Raw genomic sequence first — 27,073 nt, forward strand, 5'->3', positions numbered from 1 at the left:
AGCCTGGCTGGTGTCCATCGCGGCACCAGGGGCATGGTGCTGAGCGGGTGCATGGGGGACGCCCTGGGCCAGCTTCCAGGAAGGGGCACGCAGCAAACGAGGGGACACAGACGTTTATTTTCTGCATAAAAAATAAATTACCACCCTCCTCCATCCCCCCCCCCCAGCCAAATCCACCCCAAGGACAGCGGCGCGCCCGGCCCAGGGCAGCGAGCAGGAGCCGGGGGGGGGGTTTGTTCCTGCAGCCCCCTCCGCAGCCATGGCAAGGGTTTGATGCACGGCAGGAGCATCCCCAGCCCCCGGGGTCCTGCTCGCTGCTCCCCCCCCAACCAAGGCGCTGGGGTGGGGGGGTGCTCAGGGCGGCCGGGGCTGGGGGCAGTGCCGGGCTGCCTCCCGCACCAGGCGGTCCTCGCGGGGTGTCCATGGCCGGGCGTAGCCGTCGTCCTGCAGCAGGATGCGGTTGAGGGTGCGCTCGTAGTTGACGTGCCGCCTCGCCATCAGCACGTACTCGGCCCCCTCCCGCAGCGGGGGGCAGCCGCAGGCGTTGGGCACCCACAGGTACTCCCGGCGCAGCAGCGGGGAGCGGTGCCGGTACGGAGCCGTCACCTCCACCTCATAGCGCGTCTCCTGCCCCACCAAGCGCAGAGCCAGGATCCGGCCCTGGAACACTGCGGGGCGAGGTGCGGGGCACCCTGAGCCGGGCACGGCCCCCACCCCACCGGTGTCCTGTGCCCAGCCCCTCCCCATCCCTGCCGCTCACCAAAGTCGCTCTGGCAGAAGTGGCGGATGCGCTGGGAGCGGCCCTTGGGGGTTCGGCACCTCCCGCATCGCCCTGCGGGGGCAAAGCTGCAGCGGTTTAGGGGGCAAAAGGGACACAGAGGCCACAAACCCCCCTCCTGCGGTGCTGGGAGGGAGCATTGAGGGCCCCATAAGGCAAGAGGGGAAACACGGGGCCCCTGAGAGGGGGGAGAGTTAAGCCGGGGGCCCCCATCTCATTTCTACCCTCGGGGCTCTCCGGGATGCTCTGCACAGCAAAGAGCCCCGGGGCATCGGGGGCTGCAGGCACCTGCAGGGACTTCGGCCCGGCCAGGGGGGCTCCTCGGTGGTGGCTCCGTGGCAGAGCTCCGGGGCTGGGGCGGCAGAGCTGGGGCCCCCGGGGGTTCCTGGGGTGGGGGGGTGCCAGCGCCTCGGGGCTGGGGCTGCCGCAGGGGGCTGGAGTTGCCGTGGCCAGGCTGGGGGTGCCCACGGGGCAGCCAGAACTCGTACTCGATGCCGGGGTTGGGCTCCTGCAGCAGGACCTGCACAGGCAGGGGCAGAGCTAAGGGGAGCGATGGGGGCCGGGGGATGGCTGCACCTGTCCCTGCACCAGCCCTGCCCTCACCATCACTTGCAGGTCCTCATCGGTGGGGCCAGGGGCCTCCAGGCTCTCGGTGCCATCGGGGGTCCGGGTGTAGCGTAACCGGGTGCCGGCTGCTTCGTACTGCCCCGGCCAGGCGATGGACCAGTCCCCGTTGAGCACATAGCGCCCATCACTCGTCATCAGGGCTGCGGGAGGGAGCGTGTCTGAGGCCCAAGCACTGCATGGGCCCTGTGACCCCGGCACTGGGCAATGGCTGGGTCCCCACCGAAGGCCTCTCCCCGAGCGGGGAGGGCAGCGTGGGCTGGGAAAGCTGCGGTCGGGGCTTCCGAGAAATCTGCTTTCTTGTGAGATCTTGGCTTTCATCCCGAGCCAAACCCTGGTGTGCAAACTGCCCCCGAGCCCCGGGTCCCGGTCCCGGGGGGGGGGACAGGGACCCAACTGCACTGCGAGGGGCACCGGGGGGTCTGGGGATTCCAGTCCTGGCCCTGCTCCAGCTCAGCCCTTCCCCAAACCCACAGCCGCAGCCTCTGGAAAATCGCCCCAAGTGTTCCTTGGAATGTTCATTGAACCTGCACTGAGCGGGGGAACCGCAGGGAACGGCGCAGAGCGGCCACCCCCTGCCCTGCCGTCACGGCACCCATGGGTAGCACCAACCAGGGCTGACTGGGACGAACTGGGACAGACTGGGACAGAGACAGGACGCGTCCTACCGAGGTAGTTGCGGCTCTTGTCCGTCACCTTGATGTGGCTGGCCCCAGCTGGGATCCTGGTCACATTCACGTACCCAAAGTAACCTGGGCAGATGGGGCAGAGTCAGGGCAGAGCTGGGGCATGGCCTGAGGGATGGGGCAGGAGGGAACTGGGCACAGAGCAGCTCTGGGACTGGGGCAGCCCCAGCCCTGTCCCAGGCACCAACAGCATTAACCCAGTTGGGCCTCACATGCTGGGACATCCGGGGCACCCAGCAATGGCCCTGGAGGAGCCTAAGTGTATATGGGGCTGTCTGCCCTCATGGGCATCATCATCCCCACAGCCAGGCCAGGCACCCCATGGGCCCTGGAGATGGACACATGGATCCTGGGTGCCACCTGGAACCCCTGAACATCCCTGGGGACCCCATGGACCACAGAGGTGTCCCCAGAGGAGTAATACCCCCTGCAATGAGGCAAAGTCACCGCAGTAAGGGGTCTCCTTCGAGCCAACTGCCCCTGTGCCCACATGTTGGGGACAGGAAGGGATTGGGGACAATGCTCCCATGGTGACTGGGCAGATGGAGAGGGGATGGGGGCGATGGGACCCAGGCAGTGCCCTGGGGACACAGGCAGGGGACAGGAGGACAGGGGAGCCAAGAACCAAAGCATTCACCCATGGAGGGGGCCGGGGCATTGGTTCATTCACCGGAGGAGGCGTCCTCGCCCTGGAAGAGCCGGTGCACGAAGAGACAGGCGTCGTGGCCCCCGCTGCACGGCCCGCAGGTATCCGGCCGCACGCCCGAGCCCAGGATCCCGTCGCAGCCCACACTCTGCAAGGAGCAGAGACGCAGCCTCAAGGAGGGGACTCAGGGCTGGGGGTCCCCAGGGGTCCTGGGCCCGTGAACCCACCAGGCAGCGCCCGCTGACACAGAGGTCCGGGGAGCCGGGGCCGCAGCGGGTGCCATCCAGCACCCGGCCGAAGGTGTAGTAGAAGTTGTGCCCCACGGCCAAGCAGTTCAGGTCACAGACATTGGGGGCTGATGGAGGAGGGCAGGAAGAGAAGAGGGTGATGCTGGTGGCAGCCGTAGCCCCTGGTCAACCTGGTGATGCTGCCCCCCGGCCCCGGGACTCACCTCCGTGGAAGGGCACCCACTGGTACCGGGCTGATGTGCCCAGGACGGGCTTGTTGTCGTAGACAGAGCACTGCATGGCCCGGAAGGGCACCGAGCCGCTGGGGCAGCCCTATGGGAGCGGCAGGATGGAGCCCCACCGGCGCAGGACTGGGGCTGGCCATGCCGGTGCGCAGCCCTCACAACGCTCACCTGGAGCTGGCAGAGCCGGTACTGCCGCGGCTCGCCCGTGCACGGCTCCTCCTCGGTGGACCTGCGGCCACAGCATCAGCAAGGCAGGGCCGGGGCCCGGGCTCCCCGAGCAGCCCCGCTGCACCCTGCGGCCCCTTCAGGGCCCCCCCGTTTCCCCGGGAGCCGCAGCGGGACCGGGAGCAGGGACCACGACGTCCCGCATGGAGCCGCACCAGGAAGGAGGCACCGGGGTCTGGCTCCGCCCGCCCCCTCCAAGATCAGGCTCGGATTTGGCCGGGGTGCAGCGCGGTGCCGGGGCCCTGCAGGGACGTGTGCGGAGCCATCCCGCGGGGTTCGGGCGTCGTGCGGGGTTCGGCTGCTGCTCGGGATGCGCCGGAGGGACCCTGCTGCCCCGTCCCCCACTCACCGCAGGCACCTCCGAGTGCGGAGGGCGACGCCGTCCCCGCAGGAGCTGGAGCAGGAGCTCCAGGGTCCCCAGGGCCCCCAGGCACCGGCGTTCAGCTGCCAGAGGGACCAGGCAGGGGCTGGGGGCTCGGGGACCTGCGCCGGCATCCCCAGGGCTGGGCTCTGGGGGGAGGAAGGAATCAGCGCCGGGGCCGGGATGGAGCGGCCTGGGGGCTGCCGCCGCGCACCCCTCGCCCCTCACCTGCGCGGTGCCGACGGCGCTGAGCCAGGCCAGGAGCAGCAGCAGCCACCAGCATCTGCGGGAGCACCGGGGACACCCTGAGCCCCCCGTGCCCCGGGACCAGCGCAGCGCGGAGGGGGCACCCCCGTGCGTGTCCCCCCCCCAACCAAGGGGGACCCCAGCGAGGGGAAAGGATGCGGCAAGACAAGACCAGACCCAGCGGGAGGGCCCCTGCGGGCCCGTGGGGAGGGCCACGCGTGCCCCGCGTGACGACGGGAGCGGCGGAGCCGGGACAGGACCAGACCTGCGCGGCGGAGCCGGGGGCTCCGCGCTCCCTGATCCGGATCCGGCCCCGCCATGGGGAGAGCACCGGGGGAGGGCAGCGCTGGGCCCCCCCCCGCGCCCCAAAGCGCCTTGCCCTGGAGCACCCCCAACCCGCCCAGCCGCGGGGTGCGGGGGGTGCCGGCTGCGCCCGTTTCGTCCCTCCCACGGGAGTCCCGCACGCTGGGTCCCCCCCCCCCCCGGCAGGGCACGGGTCGGGGATTGGCGGTGCCGCCGGCCCGAGGCGGTGTCCGGGTGATGTCCAGACCCCGGCGGTGCCCGGGAGGCTCCGAGTGCCTCAGTTTCCCCACCGGAGCGGAGCTGACCCAGAGCGGGGCGGGGAGGGGGGTGCGGGGGGTCCCTTGGGGGTCCACGAGGGATTAAGCAGGAATCGGGACCTTACCCGGCGCCGTGGCGTCCCCGGCAGCCCCGCCCGGCCATGCTGCCCCTCGTCGGGGGCTTCCCGGCGCTCGGTCCCGTCCCGGAGGCGGGGAGGGGGGACCCGGGACGATCGGGCATCGCCTGCGCAGCTCCGGGGAACGGGGGGGGGGGCCGGGCGAGGCTTCCCCCCCCGCCCCGTTCGCCTCCCGTCCCTCCCTGCTGCGTTATTAATATCCAGCCCCAAAAGGTGCGCCGAGCCCTCCCCGGCCGCCCGTTAACCCTTCGGGGCCCGGAGCTGCGGCGGTCGAGGGGGGCTGGTGGGGTCTCGGGGGGTGCAGATGCTCCTCTGTACCATCCGCTCCCCCAAGGGACCCCACCACCCTCAGCTGCAGAGGGGAAGGGGCAGACGGGAGCTTCCCCCCGGCCTCATCCTGATCCGGGACCCTCCGAGTACCCCCTGACTCTGAGCACCCCGGGGAGGGGTTTGGAACCCACCGGGGGTCCCTGCTTAGCGCTCGGTAGGTGCAGCAGGATCTGCTGGGCTGTGCGGGGGGGCTGGCAGAGATCGGGTTGCTGGGTGTCCTTCTCCCCCCTCACCCAGCACCCTTTGGGCCACAAGGGCAGCCCCAGCCACCCGCAGCCCAGAGCCGAAGGGGTTACGGTGCTGGGGTGCGGAAGTCCCTTGGGGTTTCCCCACTGCAGGGCAGAGCAAAGGGAGCTGGGTGATGGCTTCGGGGTGCTCAGGGAATGAGCTCCCTGGATGGTGCATTCGGGATGCCGGCAGCGGGATGCTCTACAGGCGGGGACGGCTCCTGGGAGAGGTAAATCCCTTATCACCCCTGCTCCAGCCCTGCCCCTGCACCCCCAGACAGCCCCTTACCCTGATCAGACCCCCTACATCTTGTGGGCAGGGACATCCCCAAGATGTCCTGCTCCGAAGGGGATCCATCACTTCCCCTCTGAGGAAGGGGGAACTGCGGCAGCACGGAGACGCTGGGATCAAGCCATTGCCAATGAAGTGCCTGGGGTCCGCATTGCCCCTGCCTTGGCTCTCCCCGGGGTGCTGAGCTGCTCACTGCTGTGGGACTCTCCTTGCAGGGCGCCTTTGGGCGCTGCTACCAGCTGACGGAGGTGGCCAGCGGCAGGGTCTATGCAGCGAAGGTCATCCTGCGAGCCCATCTCACTGCAGTGGGCAGCAGAGAGAGGGTGAGTCCAAGGAGGGGGGACAGAACGTCCCAAAGGAGGGAGGGCAGTGCCCGGGGGGACCCTGCAGAGCCCCACAGCCCTGCCCTTGCCCCTTCTCCCTCTTCCCGGTTGCTGGGTGGGTCCCCATCCCCATTTCCCAAGCATGCGTGCGGGGGGGGGTCCTGGATCCAGAGGCTCCCCGGGGGGCTCCTGCCAATGCAGGTGGAGCGGGAGCAGGAGCTGCACGGCCGCCTGCACCACCCGCACATTGTCTGCCTCCGTGGGCACTTCTCTGACCACCGCCACATCTACCTGCTGCTGGAGTACTGCAGCCGGAGGGTGAGCAAGCACCAGCACCCCAAAACAGAGCATCCCCATGCCAGGGCTTTACCAAGCCCCACACTGGCACCTTGGTCTGTCCCCAGTCCCTCGCCGACATCCTGTGGGCCCGGGGGAGGCTGACGGAGCCGGAGGTGAGGTACTACCTGCTGCAGGTCATCTCAGGGCTGCGCTACCTCCACGGCCAGGGCGTCATCCACCGGGACCTCAAGCTGAGTGCGTGGGGCAGCGCTGGGGTGGCAGGAGGGGGACCCACGCCTGCGCTGCCCACGCTCACCTCCCTCCGCAGGCAACTTCTTGGTGACCAAGAAGATGCAGGTGAAGATCGGGGACCTGGGGCTGGCACGGCTGAAGGCTCCGGGTGGTCAGCGCTGGGGGTGAGCGGGGCCATGGTGCTGCTGGGGGGGGGCGGGTCAATGCCAGGCTGGGGTTTACCTCGCTTGCTCCCCAGGGCGCTCTGTGGGACACCCAGCTTCCTGGCCCCGGAGGTGTTGGACCGCAAGGGACACGGGGTGCCGTCGGACGTGTGGGCCCTGGGCTGTGCCATGTAAGCAGGGACCTGGAGGGCGGGTGATGGGTGCTCCCGGCCGCATTGAGCAGCCTGACTCCCCCCCAGGTACATGGCGCTGACAGGCAGCCCCCCGTTTGAGGCTGCTCAGCGGCAGGAGCTGTACCGGCACATCCGGGCTGCCCGGTACCCGCAGCCGAGCCAGCTCTCGGCCCATGCTCAGGCCCTCATCGCCCGCCTGCTGGCCCCCGAGCCCGCAGCACGGCCCAGCCTGCAGGACGTGCTGGACCACGGCTTCTTCACCCAGGTGCGGGGCCGGTGCGGGGCATGGCCACGGTGGGGATGGGGCAGGGGGTCACTGCCTCTCGCTCCCCAGGGCTTCACACCACAGAGGCTGCCACCCCGCGCCTGCCACGCGGTGCCCATCTTCCTGGCACAGGCCCTGCGGTGCAGACTGCGGCGGTGGCTGTGCCAGGGGCAGCAGGAGCACCAGGGAGCACTGGGATCACCGCGCTGCCTCCCCCCAACGAAGGAGCAGGACCTGAGCCATGCAAACATCCGCTTCGGAAAACCTTTATTAGTGCTAGGAACTGTCTAAAATCCAGTCATTGACACAAGCAGGGTGGGACGAGACCATTACGGACGGCGTGCACACACACACACACACCAGTCTGCCCTTAGAACAGGTTAATGAAAAGAAATAAATGGAAGAACCAAACCTGAACGAGACCTCCCTTCCTTGCGATGGGATAGGGACAAAGAGCTGCGGAGGGAGAAAGAGCAGCTCCAAGAAGCCTGGTGCCTGGGGATCACCCGTGCAGAGGGAATCCTTGGAGCAGCATCACATCCCCTTGCTCTGCCTGGCTGCAGCCTCCTGCAACACCTCTAACCCTAACCCTAACCTTAACCCTAACCCTAACCCTACCCTAACCCTAACCCAACAGCAAGGCTTACTGGAAGGAGGAACTGAGTTATTTGTGGCCTAGGAAGGAAGGACGAAAGTGCGTGGCTTCCCTGTCCAGTTCTCTCCCTCAAGAGGTCTGAAAGAAAACACTGAAAGCTTGGTAAAACGAGACACTGAAACACCCACAGCATTAACTCGAGTGGCCCCGGCCCCCATGACAGACGCTCGCCTATGCCTAAAACAGAGGGTAGGGACAAAGACAAGATGCTCAGCGCGGCCCCAGCAAGCACCAAGGAACCGCTTTGCTGCTTATAGACCTGTCCACATCAGCGCAAGAGGGGACTGGTGAAGGAGGGCGTCACCAGGGGGTGTGGGGCAGGGAGGGGAGGTGACAGCAACACCTTTGTCTGCACTTGGGGTGAGTTTCTTCCTACGCTGTCAACCACTGCGGGGAACAAGCCAGAGCTGCTCAGTGACAGCCCAGACAAGAGGAGAAGCAAAGGAACACCCTGGCTGGGGAGGGAGATGCAGCACAAGACCCCGGGTGGGGGGGACCCGCACACAGCCCTGGCGGGGATGGTGGGTGCAAGCGCAGCACTCGACACCCTCCACGTGCCGGACCAATCCTGCAGCCTTCATACGGCATCACCCAAGGCCGGAGGTGGGGCAAGACACCGGAGACTGAGATCTGCTCTCCAGGCCCATCACCACACATCCCTCATGCCAGTAGGAGCTCACAGCTCCCCCCGGCTACCTTCCACCTACCCCGCACACTCACTGCTAAAACCCTTCCCTGCTCCATGCCTGACTCCTACAGGAGCAAACCCAGAAATCAAGGTTTTGACCTTGGGGACAGTGCTGCCCCCTCCTACAGTCAGAGCTGAGCTGCCCTCCTGCCTGCTTGGGCTAGGGGTACAGCACGGCAAAGGGGGGCACACGATGCTGTGTAACCCCAGGCCGCACGGGCACCAGTTTCAGGGTTCCTGGGGACAGGGGAAGAGCTGGGGGAAGCAGAGCGTGGCTGCTCCCAAGGCCGGGCAAAGGGCTGCTGCTGGCCCCCAGCTCGGCGCCTGGCACAGAGCCACACGGTATTTTTATCCTGGCATCTGTGTTGTTTGAAGCTGTCAGCTTCTCTTGCTTTAAGCACAGCCCTGCCCTGTCCCACCCTGGCTCATAGGACAGCAACACACCCTGAAGCTGGCCCCTGGCACAGGGTCTCAGCACCTCTGATATAGCCCAGGGGAAGCCTGGCAGGGTGCAAGGCCCAGGCCATGCTCCCCAGATCCACTATTGCTCTGGGAATAGCTGCACTGGCCACCTCTGCCCCCCTCCCAGGCCTGGTGCCCAGGCAGGGGTGTCTGAGGGATTCAGGGCAGGACATTCCAGTAATTGCAACGGGATCTGGGATCTGCCCATCTTTATTCCACAGCTGCCCTAAGACAGGGAGAACGTGGCTCCCAACAAGCTCCTCAGACCACTTGTTTGGTGCTCGGAACAGTTAAGTCTGCCCCGCGGCACAAAACAAGCCAAGCCTGGTGGGAAGTCTCATGCCTTAAAAAGAAGGGATTAGAACAATGACTCAAGCTTGGTGACTGCTCTCACCCTCCTCCCTGGCTACAAACGAGGCCAAAACTCACCCTCGTGCAGAAATCAGGTTTGAAGTTCAGCCAATTCGTGTGGCTAATGACAGCCCCAACCCCTTTGTGCAGAGGTGTGTGCGACAAAGGCAGCTCAGCTCCCTAGGCAGAGCTGTCACTGCAGAGCCCTGTGACAGCTCTGCAGGGCCAAACCTGGCTCCTGAAAGCCAGGGTGAGCTTGGAGCAGGAGCCTGGAGGAACAGCTCCAGGTAGGGGCTGCCCCAGGATGCATTTGGTGACAGAAGTAGGGGGTATTGCTTGGCCTGAGAGGACTGGAGTGTAGACAAAAGGAGCTGGCTTGACTCAAAACAGGCTGGAGCAGCTTCTCAGCAGGCCGAAGGCAGTGAATTGCTCTCTACCTTCAGTCCTTTGCTGGCCAGGAAGGCATCCTGCTTAGGCTCACGGCCCAGGAACTTCTTCAACATGTCAGAAGCATCCAGGGAACCGCCAGGATGCAGGATGCAATTCCTGTAATCCATGCCCACCTGCAAGCAGAGAGAGACAGGGGGACGCGTTCAGACACCCGCTGATGCTGCCGCCTCCCTCCGCCTTTGGCAGGGGAGGCATGCCCTGCCATGCACTGGGAGCCTGTGTGGGACATCCTCCTACCTTACAGTTCATGATGCCCTCCTGCTTGAAGCGTGTGTGGAACATATCCATGGAGTACACTTCGCTCCAGAGGTAGCCGTAGTACTGGGCATCGTAGCCTCCGGCCAGGTGGCCAAATGTAGCAGGCATGTTTGTACCTTTGTGCAAAGGATGGGAAGGGGAGTTAACAGGAAAGGCTACTGGAATTGCTCACAGCATGGAAAACCCCTTCCATAGTGTGAATACATCAGAGCAGACACCGGGTCAGCTTGCTGACAATCCCAGGGGAAACAGGGAAGAACTTTCCAGCTATTTTTGTATTGTTTCAGCCCTGCTTTTCCTGGAGCCAGCAGCAGCTGTCTCTGCTGAGCAAGCCTGAAGCCCAAGCCTTGAAAACCTGATAAGCCAAGCTTGCAGGTGGGCATGGATTACAGGACCCCGAGCCCTTGTGTACCTGGGGTAGCAGGGACGCCCAGCACCTCTTCACATAGCCCAGCAAACACCTCCACAGGGTCAGCCTTCGTCTGGGTGTGCAGTGCCTGGTCGACCTTGGCCAGCACGATCTGACGCAAGTTGAAGAGCCCTGTTTCCAGAAGGAGGAGGCAAAATGAGCTGCTTCCAGCAGGCAGGAGCATCTCCAAGGCTGGGTCTCAGCAGTGCAGGCTGTGGGCCTCCCATAGTTCTGCTCACACCCAACTTCAGACCCCTTTCCCCCATCCTGGTTCAGCAGCACCTATCCCCGAGGTCCCCAGGGCACCATGGAGAGCAAAGCAAAGCCTTTCCTCTACCTGGCCAGCTCACTAAGGGTCTCCTCCTCCCCATGCTCAAGGGAGCACCACAGCAAGGCTCTGCCCTTGCTGGGGACAGCACAGGGCCCTTGTTTCCTCCAGCCCCTCTGCAGGGACCAACCTGTGTTTGCCTGCCGGGATTTAATGAGCTTCTCCAGCAACTCGTCAGGGATAGGGCTTCCAGTTTTGTAGTGCCTGGACATGCGCAGCAGCGGCTCCTTCTCCCACACCCAGTTCTCCAGCATCTGTGATGGTGCCTCAACAAAGTCCCGCTCCACGTGTGTCCCACTGAACATGGCAAACTCCGCCTAGGAGACGCAGCAAGCTGAGTGGGATGTCATTTAACCCCCACAGGAGAGCATGACGGGGAAAGGTAACAAACCAGCCCCTCTGCCAGCCCAGGCAGGCCTCACCTGAGAACACAGCTGGTGCATGACATGCCCGAATTCATGGAAGTATGTCTCCACTTCATCGTGCTGCAGCAGGGAAGGTGCATCCGGTGTGGGCTTGGTGAAATTAGCCACCATGGCAGCCACTGAGATCTGCCGGCTGGAGTCTGGCAAGAGGCAGCCTGGCTGCAGGCCGAAGCAGGCTGCATGCCCGTACTTGCCTTCCCTAGGGCAGGAGGAGGAGACTGTTACACAGATCACTCCCAAGGCCATCCACGAACCACCACCATCCAGCTCAGAGCAAAAGCCCCCTGGTGACCCCATGCTCTGCCCTGCCTGAGCAGACACCGCTCCCACTGCACAGCCCCACATCTGGCAGTGGGACAGCCTCTTCCCCAGGTGCGTGGCAGGCCCTCTTCCCCATGCCCTGTCCCTCCTCTCTTGCTTCACCTTGCCCAAGGCCTCACCTTGGGTACAGGTCCAGGTAGAATTTGCCAATGATCTCCCCAGATGAGGCATCCTTCACCGTGTAGAGCTGAACGTCTTCATGCCAGACCTGAGCTTTCTCTTCCAGATGGAAGGTGAGGCCCAGCAGCTCCTGGTAAATGGCCAGCAGGCCTGTGGTGACCACCTGCATGGGGAAGTACTCCTTCAGCAGATTCTGGTCCACACTGTACTTGGTCTCCTCCACCTGGTTCATGTAATAGCGCATGTCCCAGGCATTGATGCGGTTGTCAAACTCCAGGCCGCGCTTTTCGCACTCTTTCTTCTTCAGGTCCAGGATCACAGCCCGCTCCTTCTCCCCAAGGGGTTTCAGCTTCTGAGCCAGCTCATCTAGGAAAACCAAGGCAGGCAGGGTTAGTGCCCAGGGCTGAGAGCAGCAGACCTGGCTCAACACATGCCCCAGCTCTTGGCTCCACAGCCAAGTGCCATACCCAGGAAAGAAGCCACTATCTTGCTGCTTTTAGCCATGTTCATCTCCAGCACAAAGTCCGCGTGCGTGTTGAAGCCCAGCAGACTGGCTTTCTGAGCCCGCAAATCCACCAGCTCCTTGAGGATCAAGCAATTCTCCTGCACAGTAGAGTCACAGTGAAGTGAAGTACGAGCCCCAGCGTTGAAAGAAGCACAAATGTCAGACAAGACCCCTTTAGTGTCTGGCCCTGCCGGCAAGCAGCAAGGCCCACCTACCTCCTTGCACCTGGAGTTGAACATTTCCTCCACCTTCCTCCTTGTCTCGGGCACGTAGCACTTCTTCAGGAGAGGGAAATAGTGCGGGTATTTCAAGGTGACTTTCAGCTTGCCATCCTCTGTTTTCTCCAGGGAGTTCAGGAAGTCCTCAGGGAGCCCTCCTGAGAAAAGAGCAGACAAGATTGATGGAGAGCCCAGGCCTCTCCAGAAATACCAGCTCTGGGACTGAGGACAGGAACAGGCTCTTGCTCCTTAGCCAGAGGAATCCAGGTACTCAGGACCACACTAGCAGACAAATAAGCCCGAGTGCTCCATACCTAGTTCTTCCTTCGAGAAGGGTAAGTAGGTGGTGTCTTCATTGAGGTTCTTGTTGAAGTCTATGCAAAGGACGCTCAGCTTTTTCTTAATAGCTTTGATTTTCTTTAAAATACAGATGAACAGAGAAAAGTTAGTCCAAAGGGGGAAGTCAAACAGCACCATCCACACTGTCTGCAGGCAGCAGCCTGCTGAGCTGCCCAGTAGTGAGTCTGTGCTTGGCTTGAATTCAAAGACAACACAGCAGAATTAATTGGAGGAAGGTGCTGAGCTCTCAAGCCTAGTACAGGCTCCCTTGGATCACACCTGGTAGGAAAGCAGCCACCTCAGCAAGGTCCCAACTGTCTCCTGCCAGTTCAGGAGGTGCAGGTGTTTAAGCAACTATCTCCTCTACCTTTATTTCACTTCACCTTCTCTTCCATTTTTAATCCAGCTTCAAGCTCCTTCACCGAGCCACTGGTGCATGGTAAAAGAGGGAGATGCTGAGCAGCTCAGGCCCCCTTGTATGCAGGGCCTGGGTGCTGCTTCCATTTGACCTGCACAGCACCATCTGCAATTTCAGCTTCTCTGGAGCCCCTCAACTCCCAGTGTTGACCCCACTTTGTAAATGTCATCCCCTTCAAAGGAAAGGAAAAAGAGGGGCACAGAGGCATCACCAGTGTGCTCAAAGTCATGGGAATCGGGGGCAAAACTTGAGTCTAAGCCTCAGCCCTCCGCTCTAGTGCTACAGTGTGCTTTTAGCCCTGCAAGGCTCCCATGCTTGTGCTTACTTTAAGCTCTGTGATCTCACCTCCTGCGTTTCCTCAGGGAGATGGAGACCGTTTCTTTTACCCAGTTTGATCAGCCTCTCGAGATATCTCTTTGCTTCAGGCTTCAGTGAAGCACTCTCTGCTTTCTCCTGTAAAACAAAACCCAGAGGCACAGGGATCAGGTATTGCAGAAAGCCGGGTCCTGGTGGGAGTTGGGGGTTATTGTAACACCAGTGACCCAGAAGCAGATGGAAACACCCTATAGGAGGGCTTTGGTTTGGTGCATTAGCTACTACCAGACTGCTTTAAACACATCAGCTTTATGCCACATTACAGCACGTTCCAGGGTGTTACCCTGCCCTGTCACCATAGAAGACAGGCTGGGTTTACTAACACCACCTTAGCAAAGGGGTAACTGAGGCCCTGAGGGAAGAAAGAGCCCTCAAAGCCCAAGTTTCTAGCTCCTAAAAACAGCTGGACCGTTCTGCCGTGATCACACAGCGACTGAGTTCCAGACCTGACCATTCACTTGTAAGTTCTGGGATGAGGGAAAAGGGTTTGCTGTAATTCCAGGAGGTTTCAGTGCCCTGCTCAGGCACATCACTGACCTGGAGCCAAACAATCCTCTGGTACACATCCTGCCTCATGCTCATCTCCACGTCGAACTCTGAGAGCTTCTTGTCAGCCTCGGTGCTCGCTGCACGGATGTCTTTGCAAGGAGAGACGTGCTGAGGGAAGTCCAGCATGTTCCGACGGACTACATGAGAGAAGAGGGGCTGTGCTAAAGGCAACGGCTTCACATCCCAGAACTGCTCGTGAGTGGGTGTGTACACAGAGAGCCTGTGTTAACTGGGAGCCGGTTTGACAGCCCCAGAGCCTGACCTGCCTGCCCACACAAGGGAAGAGCGAGGCAAGTGGCTGCCGTCAGACAAACGCAGCACTGTCCTCTGCAAGCAGCACTGTCGCTCACAGCTCCCGGTCACCCTTCCCCACTGCCATCCACTGATTTCCCTCCACAATCCCTCTTTCCCACAAACCCCTCACGGATTTCATGCCTGTGAGTTCCCAACACCTTTTCCTCATTTACAGCTGGTATCAGAAAGAATCACAGGATTTCTATGCTGGCAGACACAGGGCAGCATCATCGTACAGCTCCTCTCCTTATAGGACCAGGCTAAAAGTGGCACACCTTTACTGTAGCCACTCCTCAAAAGCCACCACACCCCAGGTGTGCTCTGGCTTAAAGTCTTTCCATTTTAGAAGTGAAAACAAGCTGCCACCATCTCTGAAGTAACACAACTGCAGCGGGAAGGTGCTGCCCTCCAGGCACGAGGACTCTCCACCCAGAAGAAAGGGAGCAGGCAGCTACTCTCCGCGGCCCAGTTGAAGTGCTGACAGTTCTGCTGAAGTTCACATTACCCCTCCTTAGTAAGGGCTTTTCCTCTTGTTTTAGGAAGAAGAAATCCGAGGGAAGAAAGAAAAGGCTTGCAAGCTGGCTTCTGCTCTGCACAGAAGCCCTAAAATGATGGTAGTGTTTGAATAAGGCACGCAGAGGAACATTTATCTGCCGCCTTCAAGAAAATGCTAGCAAAGAGCTGAAGATTTCTTAGATCACCTGAACCATTTCTGCCAACACACGATTTGTTCCCACTAATGCACCTTAAAAGCAGGAGACAACGTGGCTACCCCCACCACAGACCAGGCTGCTGCCAAAGCGCTGTCCTCATTTTAGACCCGCTCTTCTATTCCAAATCTCTATTCTTTGTGCTCGTATCTAAGCTGTATAAACATTAACTGGAAAAAAAAACCCAACCCAACAGACTGCTGCGGGAGCCAAGGGAAGGAAAATGGAGGTAAAAGTCCAGAGGGAAAAAACAAACACCAAAAAACCTTTGTGAGACGTGGATTCCCAGCCCTCCCGGCCTCCCTCTCCGTGTACATACCTGTATATTCAACTTCCACATCGGCCAGCGCCTTGAGAGTGTTTTCATAGGACACCTCACCCTGCTCCTGGGAGCCCACCCGGTCGTACACAGCCTTGGTCCTCTCAGTCAGATCTGCAGCCATGGTTTCGATCTGTTCGGCCGTCAGGTCCCATCTGAGCTGGTTTGCCAGCAGCCTGGGGGACTGGCTATCCACAACGTTACCTGGAGGCAGGAGGGAGGAAACGCTCTGCGAGCCGCAGCCTTACGCAGGCTGGGAGGAAAAACGCCGCTGCAGAGCTAAGGATCGATAGAAGCGCTTAAAGGAGAGGCCTTTAACAAACCACGCCGATGGACAACCAGGCTCCGAAGGAGCCCGGGCGCTAGCGGCGGCCGGGTTAGGCTCCGGGCGCTCTTCACCCTCAGTCACCACCAGCGCCCCACAGACACCCGACTCCCCGCCGTGCCCCCGCGGGACGGGGGTGACTCCCGCAGCCCGGGGCCGGAGCTGCGGGGCACAGAGGTGAGGGGGGGGGGGGGCAGGAGACCAGGGGCTCCCTCCGGCAACCCTCGGTGGGGGGGGCAGCCCCGGCTCCTTGCTCCTGTCCCCGTCCCTCTCTCCTCCGCCTCCTCGCCCCGGTCCCCCCCAGCCCCGCCGCCGGTACCTGCGGGGGGCGCCATGCCGGGAGGCGCCGCGCTGCGGACGAGGCCGGGAAGAGACCGTGCCGGCCCCGTGCACGGAGCATGTGCCCCAACCATAGAGGCGGGTACAGAGAGCGGCCGCGCAGAGGGATTCTGGGAACGTGGAGGACTCAGCGCCGCTCTTCCCGTACCCCTCGCCGTGCCCGGGCCGGGGGCAGCGGCCCATGCGCCCGCACACGTAGAGCCCCGTCCCTGCCCCGTCCCTCGCCCTCGGCGGCTGCGGAGCGGAACCACGGGCCCGGGGGCAGGAGCGGAGCCCGCCGGGAGCGGCGCCGCGGCCCGGTGCTCCCGCCCGCCCGTTTCCATAGCAACGGCCCCTCTCGATGGTAAAAACCGAGGAGGAGCGACAAGAGGCCTCCGGCCGCGCGCATGCGCTGCCGCCTCCTGCAGGAAAGAGCCGAGGTGGGGGGGGAAGACGGGAGCACTGCACAGGCGCAGAGGGCGGGGCGCAGCGCATGCGCAGTGCTGAGCCCGCCCCGGCCGAGGCGAGTGGTGGGGCGTTGGGTGAGCGGGGCGGGGGGCGGTCGGGCCGGGCCCCGCTGAGGCGCCGGTTGCATCCGGGCCCCGCTGAGGCGCCGGTTGCATCCGGGCCCCATGGGGCAGAGACCGGAGCGGGGCCCGGGGGCGGCGGGGCCCGGCGGTTCCCTCCACCGGGGTCCCGTGTGGGCCGGGCCGGGGGCTGCGGCGCGGTGTCCCCCCCGTTATGGGAGCGGTGCTGCCCTCGCGTCTCCTCCCCGAGCGGGGCTCGGGCCTGCCGCGCCCCCCAGGCCTGCCCGTGGCGGCGGTGGGTGCTGCGGGCAGGGCCTCGGGGTCTCCCTCGTCCTGCCTATGGGGTCCGGAAGGGTCTGTGGGGCTTCAGCCTCGCTCGTCGCTGAGGCCATGGGCCCAGCACGGGCAGCGGTGCCTGTGGCTGTGACTGGGTGTATTGCTGGCGTCTGTCAGTGGGTTGGGGCCGGCTGGGCTCTGCTGGTGTCTCTTTCACAGAGTTTGTATTTAAACAGCGTAATCTCTATAATAAATCCCCTTGAAGGGGTTTTGGGTCTATAAACGCAACGGAGTGTTCCGGAGAGGCAGGGTGCTTCGGCTCAGTAGCAGTGCTGTCCAGGGAGCTGCGGCTGTTGCACTTCCAGGACCTGCCTTGGGATCTCTGGGCCTGCTTATGGGGGTTGTTTTGGTTTAGCTCCTCTACTATCCGTGTGCTGGTAGGGCAGGCTGGGAAGCAGTGCAGAGGACTGGCACCCTGAGCCCCAGCTCTGCTAACAGTGGCAGATAGCTTCAGCCTTTGGTTTGGTTTCAGAACCAGATCATGCTCTGAAAGCAGAAGACTCTGGTTTCTTAGGTGTGAGCACCTAAGTGCTCAGTTTGTCTGAGCTGTTTTGGTGGCCTGAATGCCTGCAACATCTTTGGTGTATTCTTCTTGGCAGAAGCCTTGCATGGCACTATTGTGCTGTGCTGCTTGAGCTGAAGAGGGTGAATTGAGGCCTGAAGAATTCATGGAAATGGGGTTGTTTTTACAGCAGAGAGTTCAGTGAAGGTCCTGGAAGCCTCGGCCAGTCCCGAACAACTCCTTTATCCTTACATTCATACTGGGGGAGAACAGCAGTAAAGTTCTTTGCTTTCTTGTCTGTCAAGCCCTATAAGTTTTCTCTCTGTGGCTATTTTTGTTAAAGTTCCAAGAAGTTGGAGTGAGCTGCAGGAATGGCAGACCAGAAGCGCCTTGCCTACTCCATCATCCAGTTCCTACATGACCAACTACAGAATGGGGGGCTGTCTCCAGATGCTCAGGAGAGTTTGGAAGGTAGGTGGCTTTATGTGCTTCCCTGTTCATGCATCCAGATCTGTCAGCCCAACACTTAGACACTGTTACTCTCTTCTGCCCCTTCCTTGCTGTTGCCAACATCAAACCTTGATCAAGATTGGAAATGAATTTGTCTTCTTTTGGAGGTATGAGGAATGCTGATTGCTCATCTCATTTCCTCTTATCTCTTTCAAAAGCAGATTAGTTGGAGGAAGGGATATACCTGAGATTAAAAACCTCTCTGACCCTGGCTTTGAGACTTACAAGTTTTATCTTAAATGAGGTAGAGTCAGGAGGGTTGTAGTGAAGCGTAAAATCACAACTCTGTGAACAGGTATTTCGTGCTTGCAGAGGGCTTTTTCCCTTTGCTATCACAATGCTTTTCCTCAGCACACCCTGAAGGTTTTTTTTACAGAGGGCTTTGCTGGTAACAAGAGTGCACTGATATTAAAAGAGCTGCTTAAGGAGCTTATGCTTTGGTCTTTGGCTTTGTACATTTGTCCCACTAACGGAGAGCACAGGTTTGTCTGCAGAGTGGTGGGTGCACTCCTGGGTGAGGGAGGAGGAACAAAGGAGGGTGTTGGCTGGAAAGAAGGGTTTGTTCCTGCTGCTTTTGGACTATAAGACATGGCATGAGAGCTCTGTTGTGTCACTGGAGTTCCACTCCGTACTGGAAACAGCTTCCCCACCAGGCTCCAGATGGGAGTGGTCGTTCAGTGTCTTTTGCATGGCTACAGTGACAGCCACCCTCTAGCAAATGAAAGGTACAACTTTCTCCCTGCTTTTTGCTACCCACAGCAATGGGAATGCCGGTAAAACCCCAGCTTGGTTAACTTGTACCCCCAGCACCTGCTCTGCAATCACCTGAGGGGAATAGGAGTTGAGTGACTCCATTCAGGAGCTTGAGCTCCAGAGCCCAGTTTGCCCAGCTCTGAGGATGTGGTAAAATTTGAGGCTATGTCCCAAATATCCTGGTGTGCGGTTTGTTTTCTTGTTTCTGGTATGTTCTACAGTAAGAAATTCAGCTGTTGTGGGAGAGGGTTAAAGATATAGATGGAGTGGGGAAAGCTAATTGCGTGACTCTTCTTGTCTAGTTGCCATCCAGTGCCTGGAGACAGCATTTGGGGTCTCGATGGAAGACCAAGGCCTAGCTGTGTCTCAGACTCTTCCTGAAATATTCGAAGCTGCTGCAGGAAAGGTTAGCAAGTGCCCTAAAATATGTGCTGAGTTTTCCATTTAAGCAGCCAAAGCAATGAGCTCTGCTTGATTCCTCTGAGGAGAAATGCTGCCCCCTCAGAGGTGTGTGGGAGGGAAATGTTTTGGGCTTGATGAACCAGTGCTTGGGAAGGGGGAGGTGTAAGTTCTTCCCAGTGGGAGTCTAGCAAAGCCTTCTCCCTCTGCTTGTAAGGAGCCTGAACACATCAGAACAAACTCGGAGCCCATCACCCCCTCTGAAGATGACATAGCTGAGGCTGAAAGACTCAAGACTGAAGGTAATCTCCTCTGGAGCTGGCGTATAATGAGGTTTAGATGGTATTGAGGCACCTGGGGAATGCTTGGAAAAGGTGGAGGGGGGACAAATGGGATCAACCCTTCTATTTCTTGTCTCTCTGCTGATGCTGCAGTAGGTTGACATCATTTGGCTGTGTGGGACAGGCATCTTCCCTGTTGAGCTCTCCTCTGTGTGTTGTCTTTTTGCTGCTGTGCTAGAGAGCACAGTTAGTTCTGCAATTCGATGGTCCTCTGAGCCAACACACTGCAATGCTCTTCAGGATGTGGTGCTGCTCTGGGGAGGCCTCAGGTGGGCCTGAATGTGGGGGGGAAACAGCTGAAGGTGCTAAGAGGGGCTTGCAAGATCAGGCAACCTGGAATTGCCAAGACACAGCTCCCCACCTCATTGCTGAATGTGCCCTGCACTGCCAAAGCAGTTTGACCAACAGCATTTGCAAGTGGTTTGTTTTTCTCTTGTCCTATTTTCTTAAGTAGAGCATAGATCCAGGCCTGTTGCTTCTTGTTTGACCCTGTTTCCCCCCCACCCCTTTGTTAATGAGCCTTTCCACTATCTTTTTAGGAAATGAACAAATGAAAGCAGAAAACTTCGAAGCTGCAGTGTCTTTCTATGGAAAAGCAATTGAATTAAATCCATCCAATGCTGTGTATTTCTGCAACAGGTACTGGTTATTTTTCTCTGTCCTTGTACACCTGGGTTTTTGTTTTGTAGATTTAAAAGTCTTGAATGGTTAAATTCCTGTTGTCTTGGGGTTTTTATGATTCTGTAGACTGTTCGTTCTGTTCCTTGCTCTTTGTGTGGTTTTGGGTTGTGTTTTTTCAAGCTCATAGTGACACACACTTTCCTGTGCCCTGACATCTTTAGGTAGGATGTGGGTGTGGAAACAAACTCTTAGACATTTGAGAAGACATAAGGATGCTAAGAAATAGTGTCTGCTTTCATGCAGTTAACTCTTAAGTGGGATGGAGGGCCCAGGTTTCAGAGGCTGTGTTGATAATAAAAGCAAAGGAGTGAAATGAGAAAAGCTGAAGGCTTGTTACTGAGAATAAGTTGATGTGTGTGTAAAATGGGGTATGCAAGCAAATTCCCTGCTTTTCAGTTCTAAGCAAAAGTGTATGGAAGTTGGTGGGAAGGCAGCTGGTGAATAAAGCAGGCTTTGAATCAGGATTTGGTTTAGCTGCCTGCTTATTGTGAGTACGTTCCCACAGCTGGCTCCAATGAAGAATGTGTCTGCACATACATTGATGATGTGGTGAGGTGCTTCTTGGAGCAAGGAGTGCACCTGATGCCTTTAGCTGTATATGGGTCAGTCCCATGAGGTTTTGGGTAAATGCCCCTCAGTAAGAGTGGTGAGATTGAGGATTGAATGAGCACATTGTGGCTTCAAAAAGAGTTTTCCCCTCTCACATGGAGTGTGTGTGGGGAAAATGGGTAAAACAGTTGTTGGTATGACTAAGAAATCGAGGCATAAGAGAAGCTGGGAGAGATGATCTGAGCTTGCAAGTGTGATAGTACATGCCTCTCTGGAGGCCAGGCTTCTCTTGGAAAGTCCATGAGGAGAAGTAAGCCTAGATTTATTTGTAGTAGGAGTAGAATATGGGGCTGGGTGTTTGGATGGCAGCCTGCTTGCTTAGGTATGACCTGGATTTATGTCAAGTTCATACTTGACTTTGCCTTGTACAATAGGAGACTACAGAGATTAAACAGGGGTGACTTTGATCAGCATATTGAAGCTGTTAAGTGTTTCCTGTACATATTTCTCTGTTCCCTCCAGAGCTGCTGCATACAGTAAACTAGGAAACTATGCTGGAGCAGTGAGAGACTGTGAAAGAGCTATAGGCATTGATCCAAACTACAGCAAAGCTTATGGCAGAATGGGGTAAGAGCATTACGGTGTTTTGTACCAGAATTGTAAGCTCCATGCCTTGTGGCAGTAATACTGTTAGGGGTGTTCTGCCCTGGAGTGCCATGCAGAAATACCTGGTGTTTCTCCTTTGCTGGGGCTGGAGGAAGATTGCAAGTGCTTATGTAACTGTGACCTTTCATTTTATTTCTACTTTCATAGCTTGGCCCTCTCCAGCTTAAACAAACACACAGAAGCTGTAGTTTACTACAAAAAAGCCCTGGAGCTAGATCCAGACAATGACACGTACAAATCCAACCTTAAAATAGCTGAACAGAAAATGAAGGAGACTCCAAGTCCAGTAAGTTCTGAAACTAATGTTTGTTTGTTATCTGTGGATAAGATTAAAAGGAGGCTGCTTCATTGTAAATGAAGCTGCTTTCTACTGAGCCTTGATGGCCTTGGTTGTGTTTAGAATACAATTCTTGTGTGCAGACAGAGAGGGGAGACAAGTCTTGTTGTGACCATTCTTGAGCACAGTCACCTCAGGCTTATTTGAAAGAGCTGGAAGATGAGACTATTTAGAAAGGAGTGTTTTGAAACAGACAAGTCACCGCTCTTAAAATCCAGCTTTTCTTCCCTAGTGACCTGTTGGCAATACCAAAAGGGCATTTTTTTAGGTGGCTTTTTTTTCCTTACAGAGATTGTTTTCTTAAGAAACCTAGAGGTTTCCTAGCCAGAAAGCTGCACTGCAGCCCTGTTCCGTGCAGGAAGATGTTCATAATTCTGAAGGGTTTCTAGTTTTCTAAAGACTTCACCACTGCAAAGGGGGCCAAGTGGATGTGTTTCATTTGGCAGTTGTAATGGTTTTTAGCTGTACATTGTAATGTGGCTGTGAGGGGGGTGCAGCTGCCCTTTGACTCCTTTAGTGAGCCTAATCCCCAAGGCTGGCTGTGACCTGGAGCTTTACAGCAAGGGTATGGACAGAGGCTCTTTGTTTTGTAACACTGGGAGTAAAGCATTAATGTCCATTGTCAGGAAGTGAGAAGATGTCATCATCTGCATGTGGTTTCTTTATGCTTACAGACTGGAGGTCCAGGAGGATTCGATTTAGCTGGCTTGCTGAACAACCCTGGCTTCATGAGTATGGTAAATGTGGACACAGATCAGGCTGTATGGTCTGGATGTTGGTCTGTTCAGGATGAAATGTAGCAGTACGTGGCCGGGGAAGCTCCTGTGTCTCTTTAGCAGATTTGTTTTCATTTCATTCAGTGTGGAAACTGGGCTTGTATTTTGTGAAGTCACTGCTCTTCATTTGGCCTCATTCACCAGCTTTTCCTTGCAACATGCTGGCTGTAGGAAGGGTGCCTGGTTTGCATTACCAGCCTTGTCTTGTGTGTTGTACTGTGGCTCCTCTTATCTATTTTTGTCCTACTGATCTGTTTCAAAGTATTTCTGCTTTTCCTTTAGTAGCTGAATGGCACAACGTCTGCATATCCACCCCATAATTTCTGACTAAATAGGGTGTCATTTTTTCTCCCCTCTTTAAATAGGCATCTAACCTAATGAACAATCCACAAGTACAACAGCTGTAAGTTTGATCCCATCTTGTATTTCCTTTTCAAATCGTTCATTTGAGGCTGTGTATGTGTTTGGCATTTGCAGTAGGTCTGAACTGGTGGGAGCAGGAGGGTGCTTGGACCAAAACTGTGAAGGGCAGCTTTAAACCCATCCAGCTGCCTTGGCTAGTGTATTTTGAGTACTCCAGACTGTTCTGAAGAGGTATCTTGGTATAAACATTTGCAGAAGGCAAGCACTGGAACTGGGTTTGGGAAGCTTGGGCTTGGACTGGCTCTGCTGCATAGTGTTTATGTGACCTGGAGACAGGATTTCACAGCTCCGTCTTGGTTAGGATGAGAACATTTCCATTCTGCATGCTACAGGATTATGCGGGTCAACTTAAAATGTTTGTGAGATGCTTAGATAATATGAAGTCATCAAAATAATAAGGCATGCATGCCACTAGTGGATATATTTAGGCAGACCTGTCAATAGGTCTCTTTTGATGCAGAGCGAGCAGCTTGCGTGAGGAAGGGCAATGTTTTAATTAAACCAAACACATGGCTTGCACACAAAAGGGGGTATTTCTAGGAATACAGGAACTGACACTCTTATAAGTATTGTGCAGTTTAATGTTAGAGTTCCTCTTCTGCAGTTAAAGAAAAGTTGTTGCAGAAGATTCCCTTGCAGATAACTTCATGCTCTGTGTGTGAAGGTGCTCCCATTATGCTAACGCTCCCCTTCCACTGTAAGCTAAACCATTTCTGTGGGTTTTTTTCCTGCTCTGAGCAATGACTCTTTATTTCCTCAGCATGTCCGGAATGATTTCTGGTGGCCACAATCCCATGGGAGCAGCAGGTACCAGCCCATCCACAAATGATCTTGCCAGCCTCATACAAGCGTGAGTAGAGAGCTGGGAGTTTCCATTGCCTTGGTCACTAAACTGGTTTGGGATTTTTTTTTTTTTGACCAGAAGCAGAACCTAAGCAGAAGCATCGTGGGATGGTTTGGGTTGGAAGGGACTTTAAAGCTCATCCAGTTCCAAGGCCCTGGAACTGGCAAGGACACCTTCCACTAGAGCAGCTTGCTCCAGGCCCCATCCAGCCTGGCCTTGAACACTGCCAGGGATCATCAGTCCTTCTCTGCAGAAGGATGAGTCTTTGAGTCTTGTATCTCTAAACTCTCTCTAACCTGTTCATTAAGCCATAGTTTCTCTGGGCACCCTGTGCCAGTGCCTCAGCACCCTCACAGGGAAGAACTTCTGCCTCAGTGCTCATCTCCCCTTTGGCAGGTTAAAGCCATTCTGCCTTGTTCTGTCCCTACAGGCCCTTGTCCAAAGCCCATCTCCAAGGTTCCTGTAGCCCTTTTAGGCACTGGGAGCTGCTCTAAGGTCTCCCCGGAGCCTTCTCTTTTCCAGGCTGAATAAGCACCAGACTCTATAGACTGTGTGAGAACATAAAGAGGACTTTTGCTTTTTCTCCTTCAGGGGACAGCAGTTTGCTCAGCAGATGCAGCAGCAGAATCCTGAACTAATAGAGCAGCTACGAAGCCAGATCAGGAGTCGAACTCCAAGTGCCAGTAACGAAGATCAGCAGGAATGAGCCCTCCAGGTGAGGCTGTAGCCAGGAGTGCTGCTGGACTGTGACCAGCTGAATGGGATTTTTATGTATTTGGCTGCAATATCAGTCTTGTGCCTTAATTTAGCAATTTGGTGTGTCTCCCCTCCACAGAGACTGGGTTATCTGCATCAGTACTGCTAGTACTGTGCCTCATGCAAGGCTCAGCCCAGAGGAGTGGTGAATAAGAACTTCCCTCACACATTGTGTGGCTGTGACAAAGAGAGTTTCATTATATAGTGCTCACAGTGGTTAAAGGGACACTTTACTTGCTCAAAGATTGAACTTGCAAATGTCTTGTCTTCCTGTCTCTGCAGCGCAGTCCGTGGGAACTATGTTCTTTGCTTTAAAAACTGGAAGCCATGTGTGTGTTGCCATTTCTTGAGTTGGAAGTGTCCAAGAGGGGGAAAAAAAATAATGGAAAACCAAAATACTTTCTATGACCTGCATGTTAAAGACAGATTCATGCTTTCTTTCCCTAGTCTTCATCCCTGCTCCTCTCCCTCAGCCTTTCCATTAGTCTCTTTGTTTTCTTCTGGAAGATCCAGCGAGCTGACCACAAACCAGCAGCAGCAGCAGTCTTTCTAAAGACACTCAGAACAATTAACTACACTGTTGCATTTCTGTTATTTGCTACATGGGAATTTTTTAACCCATTTTTGAAGATTGATGCACTCTTCACTACAGGACGTCTTCACTTTCCTGCCCATGTGCCACTTCAAAGAAGTGTTCAAGTCCTACCTAAGCCCACTTTAATCCTCCTGCCAGTTATGAGATGGTGGTGTTTGAACTTTGGAGATTGCAGGATCTACAGGGTTTCTGTTGATTAGATTGACTGCATTTCTCATTCAGGTCTGTAGCAACATGGCCATGGTGTTTAATGCATGGGAGTTTGGTGCTCACCTCTCAAAGGATGGTGTAAATGTGGGGGATTCGCGACTGGCCAGGAAGAACCTGCCTACGTGCAACAGCGTTTCCTGATGCACTGCTTGGGGTTCTTCCCCAGTCCTGACAAAATTTGTCTCGTGTTTAGTAATTATGGTTCTGTTGTTGGAATGATCCAATCTGTGAACTAGTCAGGTGGACAGTAAGGATGTTTTTGGTGTTTAAAGGGTTTTTTTCCTGCTTTTTTTTACCTTATATGCATGTAAGTAATCAACCTGTTTGACCGTGCTAATGGTAGGAGTAGCGGGTGCCTGAGTAGAGAGCAGATGGAGTAACAATGCTGCTTGGATTCTAGGTGATGAAGTGGCTGCAGGTTTGGTGTTGAGGATTGGCAGTCACACCTCAGTGTGTGGTGTGTGAGAAAAGGGAAAAGCTCTTGTAGCCACCTCGAGCCACCCCCTGCAGCCTTCCACCCCTCTAGTTACCTGTGTCACTCCTTGGGCTGATGGAATGCTCTGGCCCCATCCCCTAGAGTCACCAGTTGAGGCCAGAGGCTTACATCGACCACAGAATGGGTTTTAAAGTAGTTACTTGCCTGTGGTGGGGTAGGTGTGTTCACGGCCTAACTGCTGGGCAAAAGGCACCCCTTCTGAAGGTGGGTAGATATGAGATGGAAAACACCCTTTCAGGAGGCCTGGTGCTGGGAGTGAGCAGGTATATTTGCAGATTAATATCAAGGGAAAAAACCAAAACAAAAACCGACCTGTAAATGCTCCATAAAGTAATATGTGGTCAGTGTAACTTGTGAAGAATAAACTATTTGGACACTTTCTTTGCTATCCCTCTTGCCCAGGTGACTGAAGCAAGATGTGGTGCTATGGGGTCAGGGCTCTGCTCCTCTGAGGCCAAACCTACACATGGGGTTTATCTGCCTTTCCCCATTTTTCATTATTCCCTGCTGGAATGCTGCTCCCCATTCCTGCTTCCCATACGCTCTTCAAGTTCTCTCCGGCTGGTTTTTGGTGGAGGATGCGATGCTCCTCGTTGTCTCCTCCACCGGTTGGGCCGGCCCCAGACCCGGTGCCTTGGCCCGGTCAGCACTGTCCGCTGCGGACAGCTCCGCGGGCTTGTGTTGCCCCGGAACCTTTCGCCGCGCTCCGCGTTTCCCCTCCGGCGCGGCTTGAACGGCGCTTCAGAGCGGAAAACCAATACGGCGGGGGCGGGTTGACGGGCGTCTCTCTCAGCCAATGGGCGATGGGGTCTTCCCGCGGGTGGCCAATGGGAGGGCGTCGTGGGCGGGGCTCCGTGAGGAGGCCGTTCGGACGGTGCGGGAGCCGGTGCGTGAGTGGTGGTCGGGGGGGGGGGGGCCGTTGCCGGGGTAACCGGGGGTGGTTGCGGGTGGGGGGGGCGGTTCGTGAGGTAACGGCGGGTGCGGGAGGGCTGAGGCTGGGCCCCGCTGCAGCGAGTCCCGGCCGAGCCCCGGCCCCCCTCTCCCGGTAACCTTCGGGGTGTCCCCCCCGCACCTCTGCGGCCTTGCGGGGTGCCCCAGGCGCCGGTGGCCCCGGTTCTTCAGGGTGACCGGGGCGGTTTGAAGCGGGTTCGAGGCGCTGGCACAGGAGCGGCTCTGCGGGAATCCCGCCTGGTTTCGGCTTCGCGCAGGTTTCGCTGCGCTTTTTGACGGGAAAAACGGGATTTAAAGGATCGGACGGAGGGCCTGGAGCACAAGTGTGATGGGGAGCGGCTGGGGGGTCAGGTGGAGAAGAGAAGGCTCAGGGGGGACCTGATGGCTCCCTACGAGTGCCTGACAGGAGGATGGAGCCAGGAGGGGCTGGGCTCTGCTCCCAAGGAACAAGGGATGGGACAAGAGGAACCGGCCTCAAGCTGCCCCAGGGCAGGTTTAGATGGAGCTGAGGAACAATTCCTGCCCCAGAGGGTGCTCAGCATTG

General features: G+C 57.4%; 4 protein-coding genes across 10 annotated transcripts; 2 read left to right on the forward strand and 2 right to left on the reverse strand.

The window, feature by feature from the left end:
* Window positions 1-139: 139 nt before the first annotated feature.
* Window positions 140-4,864, reverse strand: ADAMTSL5 (ADAMTS like 5). 2 transcript variants are annotated; one of them, XM_065659000.1, is made up of 12 exons: window positions 4,724-4,864; window positions 4,021-4,075; window positions 3,781-3,941; window positions 3,375-3,435; window positions 3,186-3,294; window positions 2,962-3,089; window positions 2,759-2,882; window positions 2,071-2,154; window positions 1,382-1,545; window positions 1,067-1,298; window positions 761-832; window positions 140-668 (listed from the first exon to the last, which is right to left on the reverse strand). In XM_065659000.1, the coding sequence occupies exons 1-12, from the start codon at window positions 4,837-4,839 to the stop codon at window positions 355-357; spliced, it is 1,620 nt and encodes a 539-aa protein (XP_065515072.1). In that variant the 5' UTR covers window positions 4,840-4,864; the 3' UTR covers window positions 140-354. The 2 variants fall into 2 exon arrangements, with proteins under 2 accessions (XP_065515072.1, XP_065515071.1); XM_065658999.1 differs by lacking the exons at window positions 140-668; window positions 761-832; window positions 4,724-4,864 and having other exon boundaries at window positions 840-1,298; window positions 3,587-3,941; window positions 4,021-4,690.
* A 369-nt stretch (window positions 4,865-5,233) lies between these two features.
* LOC136003386 (inactive serine/threonine-protein kinase PLK5-like) lies at window positions 5,234-7,457 on the forward strand. 2 transcript variants are annotated; one of them, XM_065659001.1, is made up of 9 exons: window positions 5,234-5,522; window positions 5,591-5,728; window positions 5,800-5,907; window positions 6,109-6,225; window positions 6,312-6,441; window positions 6,515-6,602; window positions 6,677-6,772; window positions 6,842-7,040; window positions 7,110-7,457. In XM_065659001.1, the coding sequence occupies exons 1-9, from the start codon at window positions 5,427-5,429 to the stop codon at window positions 7,329-7,331; spliced, it is 1,194 nt and encodes a 397-aa protein (XP_065515073.1). In that variant the 5' UTR covers window positions 5,234-5,426; the 3' UTR covers window positions 7,332-7,457. The 2 variants fall into 2 exon arrangements, with proteins under 2 accessions (XP_065515073.1, XP_065515074.1); XM_065659002.1 differs by having other exon boundaries at window positions 5,613-5,728.
* THOP1 (thimet oligopeptidase 1) lies at window positions 7,291-16,236 on the reverse strand. Its single transcript, XM_065658998.1, has 13 exons — window positions 15,879-16,236; window positions 15,235-15,438; window positions 13,900-14,048; window positions 13,333-13,440; window positions 12,545-12,647; window positions 12,228-12,388; window positions 11,975-12,110; window positions 11,507-11,873; window positions 11,064-11,265; window positions 10,772-10,958; window positions 10,317-10,445; window positions 9,884-10,020; window positions 7,291-9,759 (listed from the first exon to the last, which is right to left on the reverse strand). The coding sequence occupies exons 1-13, from the start codon at window positions 16,219-16,221 to the stop codon at window positions 9,601-9,603; spliced, it is 2,385 nt and encodes a 794-aa protein (XP_065515070.1). The 5' UTR covers window positions 16,222-16,236; the 3' UTR covers window positions 7,291-9,600.
* Window positions 16,237-16,297: 61 nt separating this feature from the next.
* On the forward strand, window positions 16,298-25,957 carry SGTA (small glutamine rich tetratricopeptide repeat co-chaperone alpha). 5 transcript variants are annotated; one of them, XM_065659007.1, is made up of 12 exons: window positions 16,298-16,400; window positions 17,586-17,713; window positions 18,808-18,911; window positions 19,122-19,206; window positions 19,785-19,884; window positions 20,998-21,102; window positions 21,289-21,427; window positions 22,153-22,215; window positions 22,620-22,657; window positions 23,438-23,527; window positions 24,113-24,236; window positions 24,357-25,957. In XM_065659007.1, exons 2-11 carry the CDS (start codon window positions 17,614-17,616, stop codon window positions 24,225-24,227), a joined length of 939 nt encoding a protein of 312 aa, XP_065515079.1. In that variant the 5' UTR covers window positions 16,298-16,400; window positions 17,586-17,613; the 3' UTR covers window positions 24,228-24,236; window positions 24,357-25,957. The 5 variants fall into 5 exon arrangements, with proteins under 5 accessions (XP_065515079.1, XP_065515075.1, XP_065515080.1 ...); XM_065659003.1 differs by having other exon boundaries at window positions 24,560-25,957; XM_065659008.1 differs by having other exon boundaries at window positions 24,725-25,957.
* Window positions 25,958-27,073: the final 1,116 nt, after the last annotated feature.

Source organism: Lathamus discolor, chromosome 21 (genome assembly GCF_037157495.1).
Source record: "Lathamus discolor isolate bLatDis1 chromosome 21, bLatDis1.hap1, whole genome shotgun sequence".
Taxonomy (NCBI): Eukaryota; Metazoa; Chordata; class Aves; order Psittaciformes; family Psittacidae; genus Lathamus; species Lathamus discolor.

What these genes read in the sequence shown, in the direction of transcription:
- THOP1 (XM_065658998.1), bottom strand. Translation starts at nt 16,221, where the DNA reads ATGGAAACGGGCGGGCGGGAGCACCGGGCCGCGGCGCCGCTCCCGGCG. An exon ending in GATAGTGGCTTCTTTCCTGG is followed by an intron (nt 11,874 to 11,974) that starts GTATGGCACTTG and finishes TGGTTTTCCTAG; the next exon opens with ATGAGCTGGCTCAGAAGCTG. An exon ending in ATCCCGGCAGGCAAACACAG is followed by an intron (nt 10,446 to 10,771) that starts GTTGGTCCCTGC and finishes TTCTGGAAACAG; the next exon opens with GGCTCTTCAACTTGCGTCAG.
- SGTA (XM_065659007.1), top strand. Translation starts at nt 17,614, where the DNA reads ATGGCAGACCAGAAGCGCCTTGCCTACTCCATCATCCAGTTCCTACAT. An exon ending in TCGAAGCTGCTGCAGGAAAG is followed by an intron (nt 18,912 to 19,121) that starts GTTAGCAAGTGC and finishes TCTGCTTGTAAG; the next exon opens with GAGCCTGAACACATCAGAAC. An exon ending in TGAAGGAGACTCCAAGTCCA is followed by an intron (nt 21,428 to 22,152) that starts GTAAGTTCTGAA and finishes TTATGCTTACAG; the next exon opens with ACTGGAGGTCCAGGAGGATT.
- ADAMTSL5 (XM_065659000.1), bottom strand. Translation starts at nt 4,839, where the DNA reads ATGCCCGATCGTCCCGGGTCCCCCCTCCCCGCCTCCGGGACGGGACCG. An exon ending in CGCACTCGGAGGTGCCTGCG is followed by an intron (nt 3,436 to 3,780) that starts GTGAGTGGGGGA and finishes CTGTGGCCGCAG; the next exon opens with GTCCACCGAGGAGGAGCCGT. An exon ending in ACCGGCTCTGCCAGCTCCAG is followed by an intron (nt 3,295 to 3,374) that starts GTGAGCGTTGTG and finishes CCGCTCCCATAG; the next exon opens with GGCTGCCCCAGCGGCTCGGT.
- LOC136003386 (XM_065659001.1), top strand. Translation starts at nt 5,427, where the DNA reads ATGGCTTCGGGGTGCTCAGGGAATGAGCTCCCTGGATGGTGCATTCGG. An exon ending in GGGGACGGCTCCTGGGAGAG is followed by an intron (nt 5,523 to 5,590) that starts GTAAATCCCTTA and finishes TACCCTGATCAG; the next exon opens with ACCCCCTACATCTTGTGGGC. An exon ending in ACCACGGCTTCTTCACCCAG is followed by an intron (nt 7,041 to 7,109) that starts GTGCGGGGCCGG and finishes CTCGCTCCCCAG; the next exon opens with GGCTTCACACCACAGAGGCT.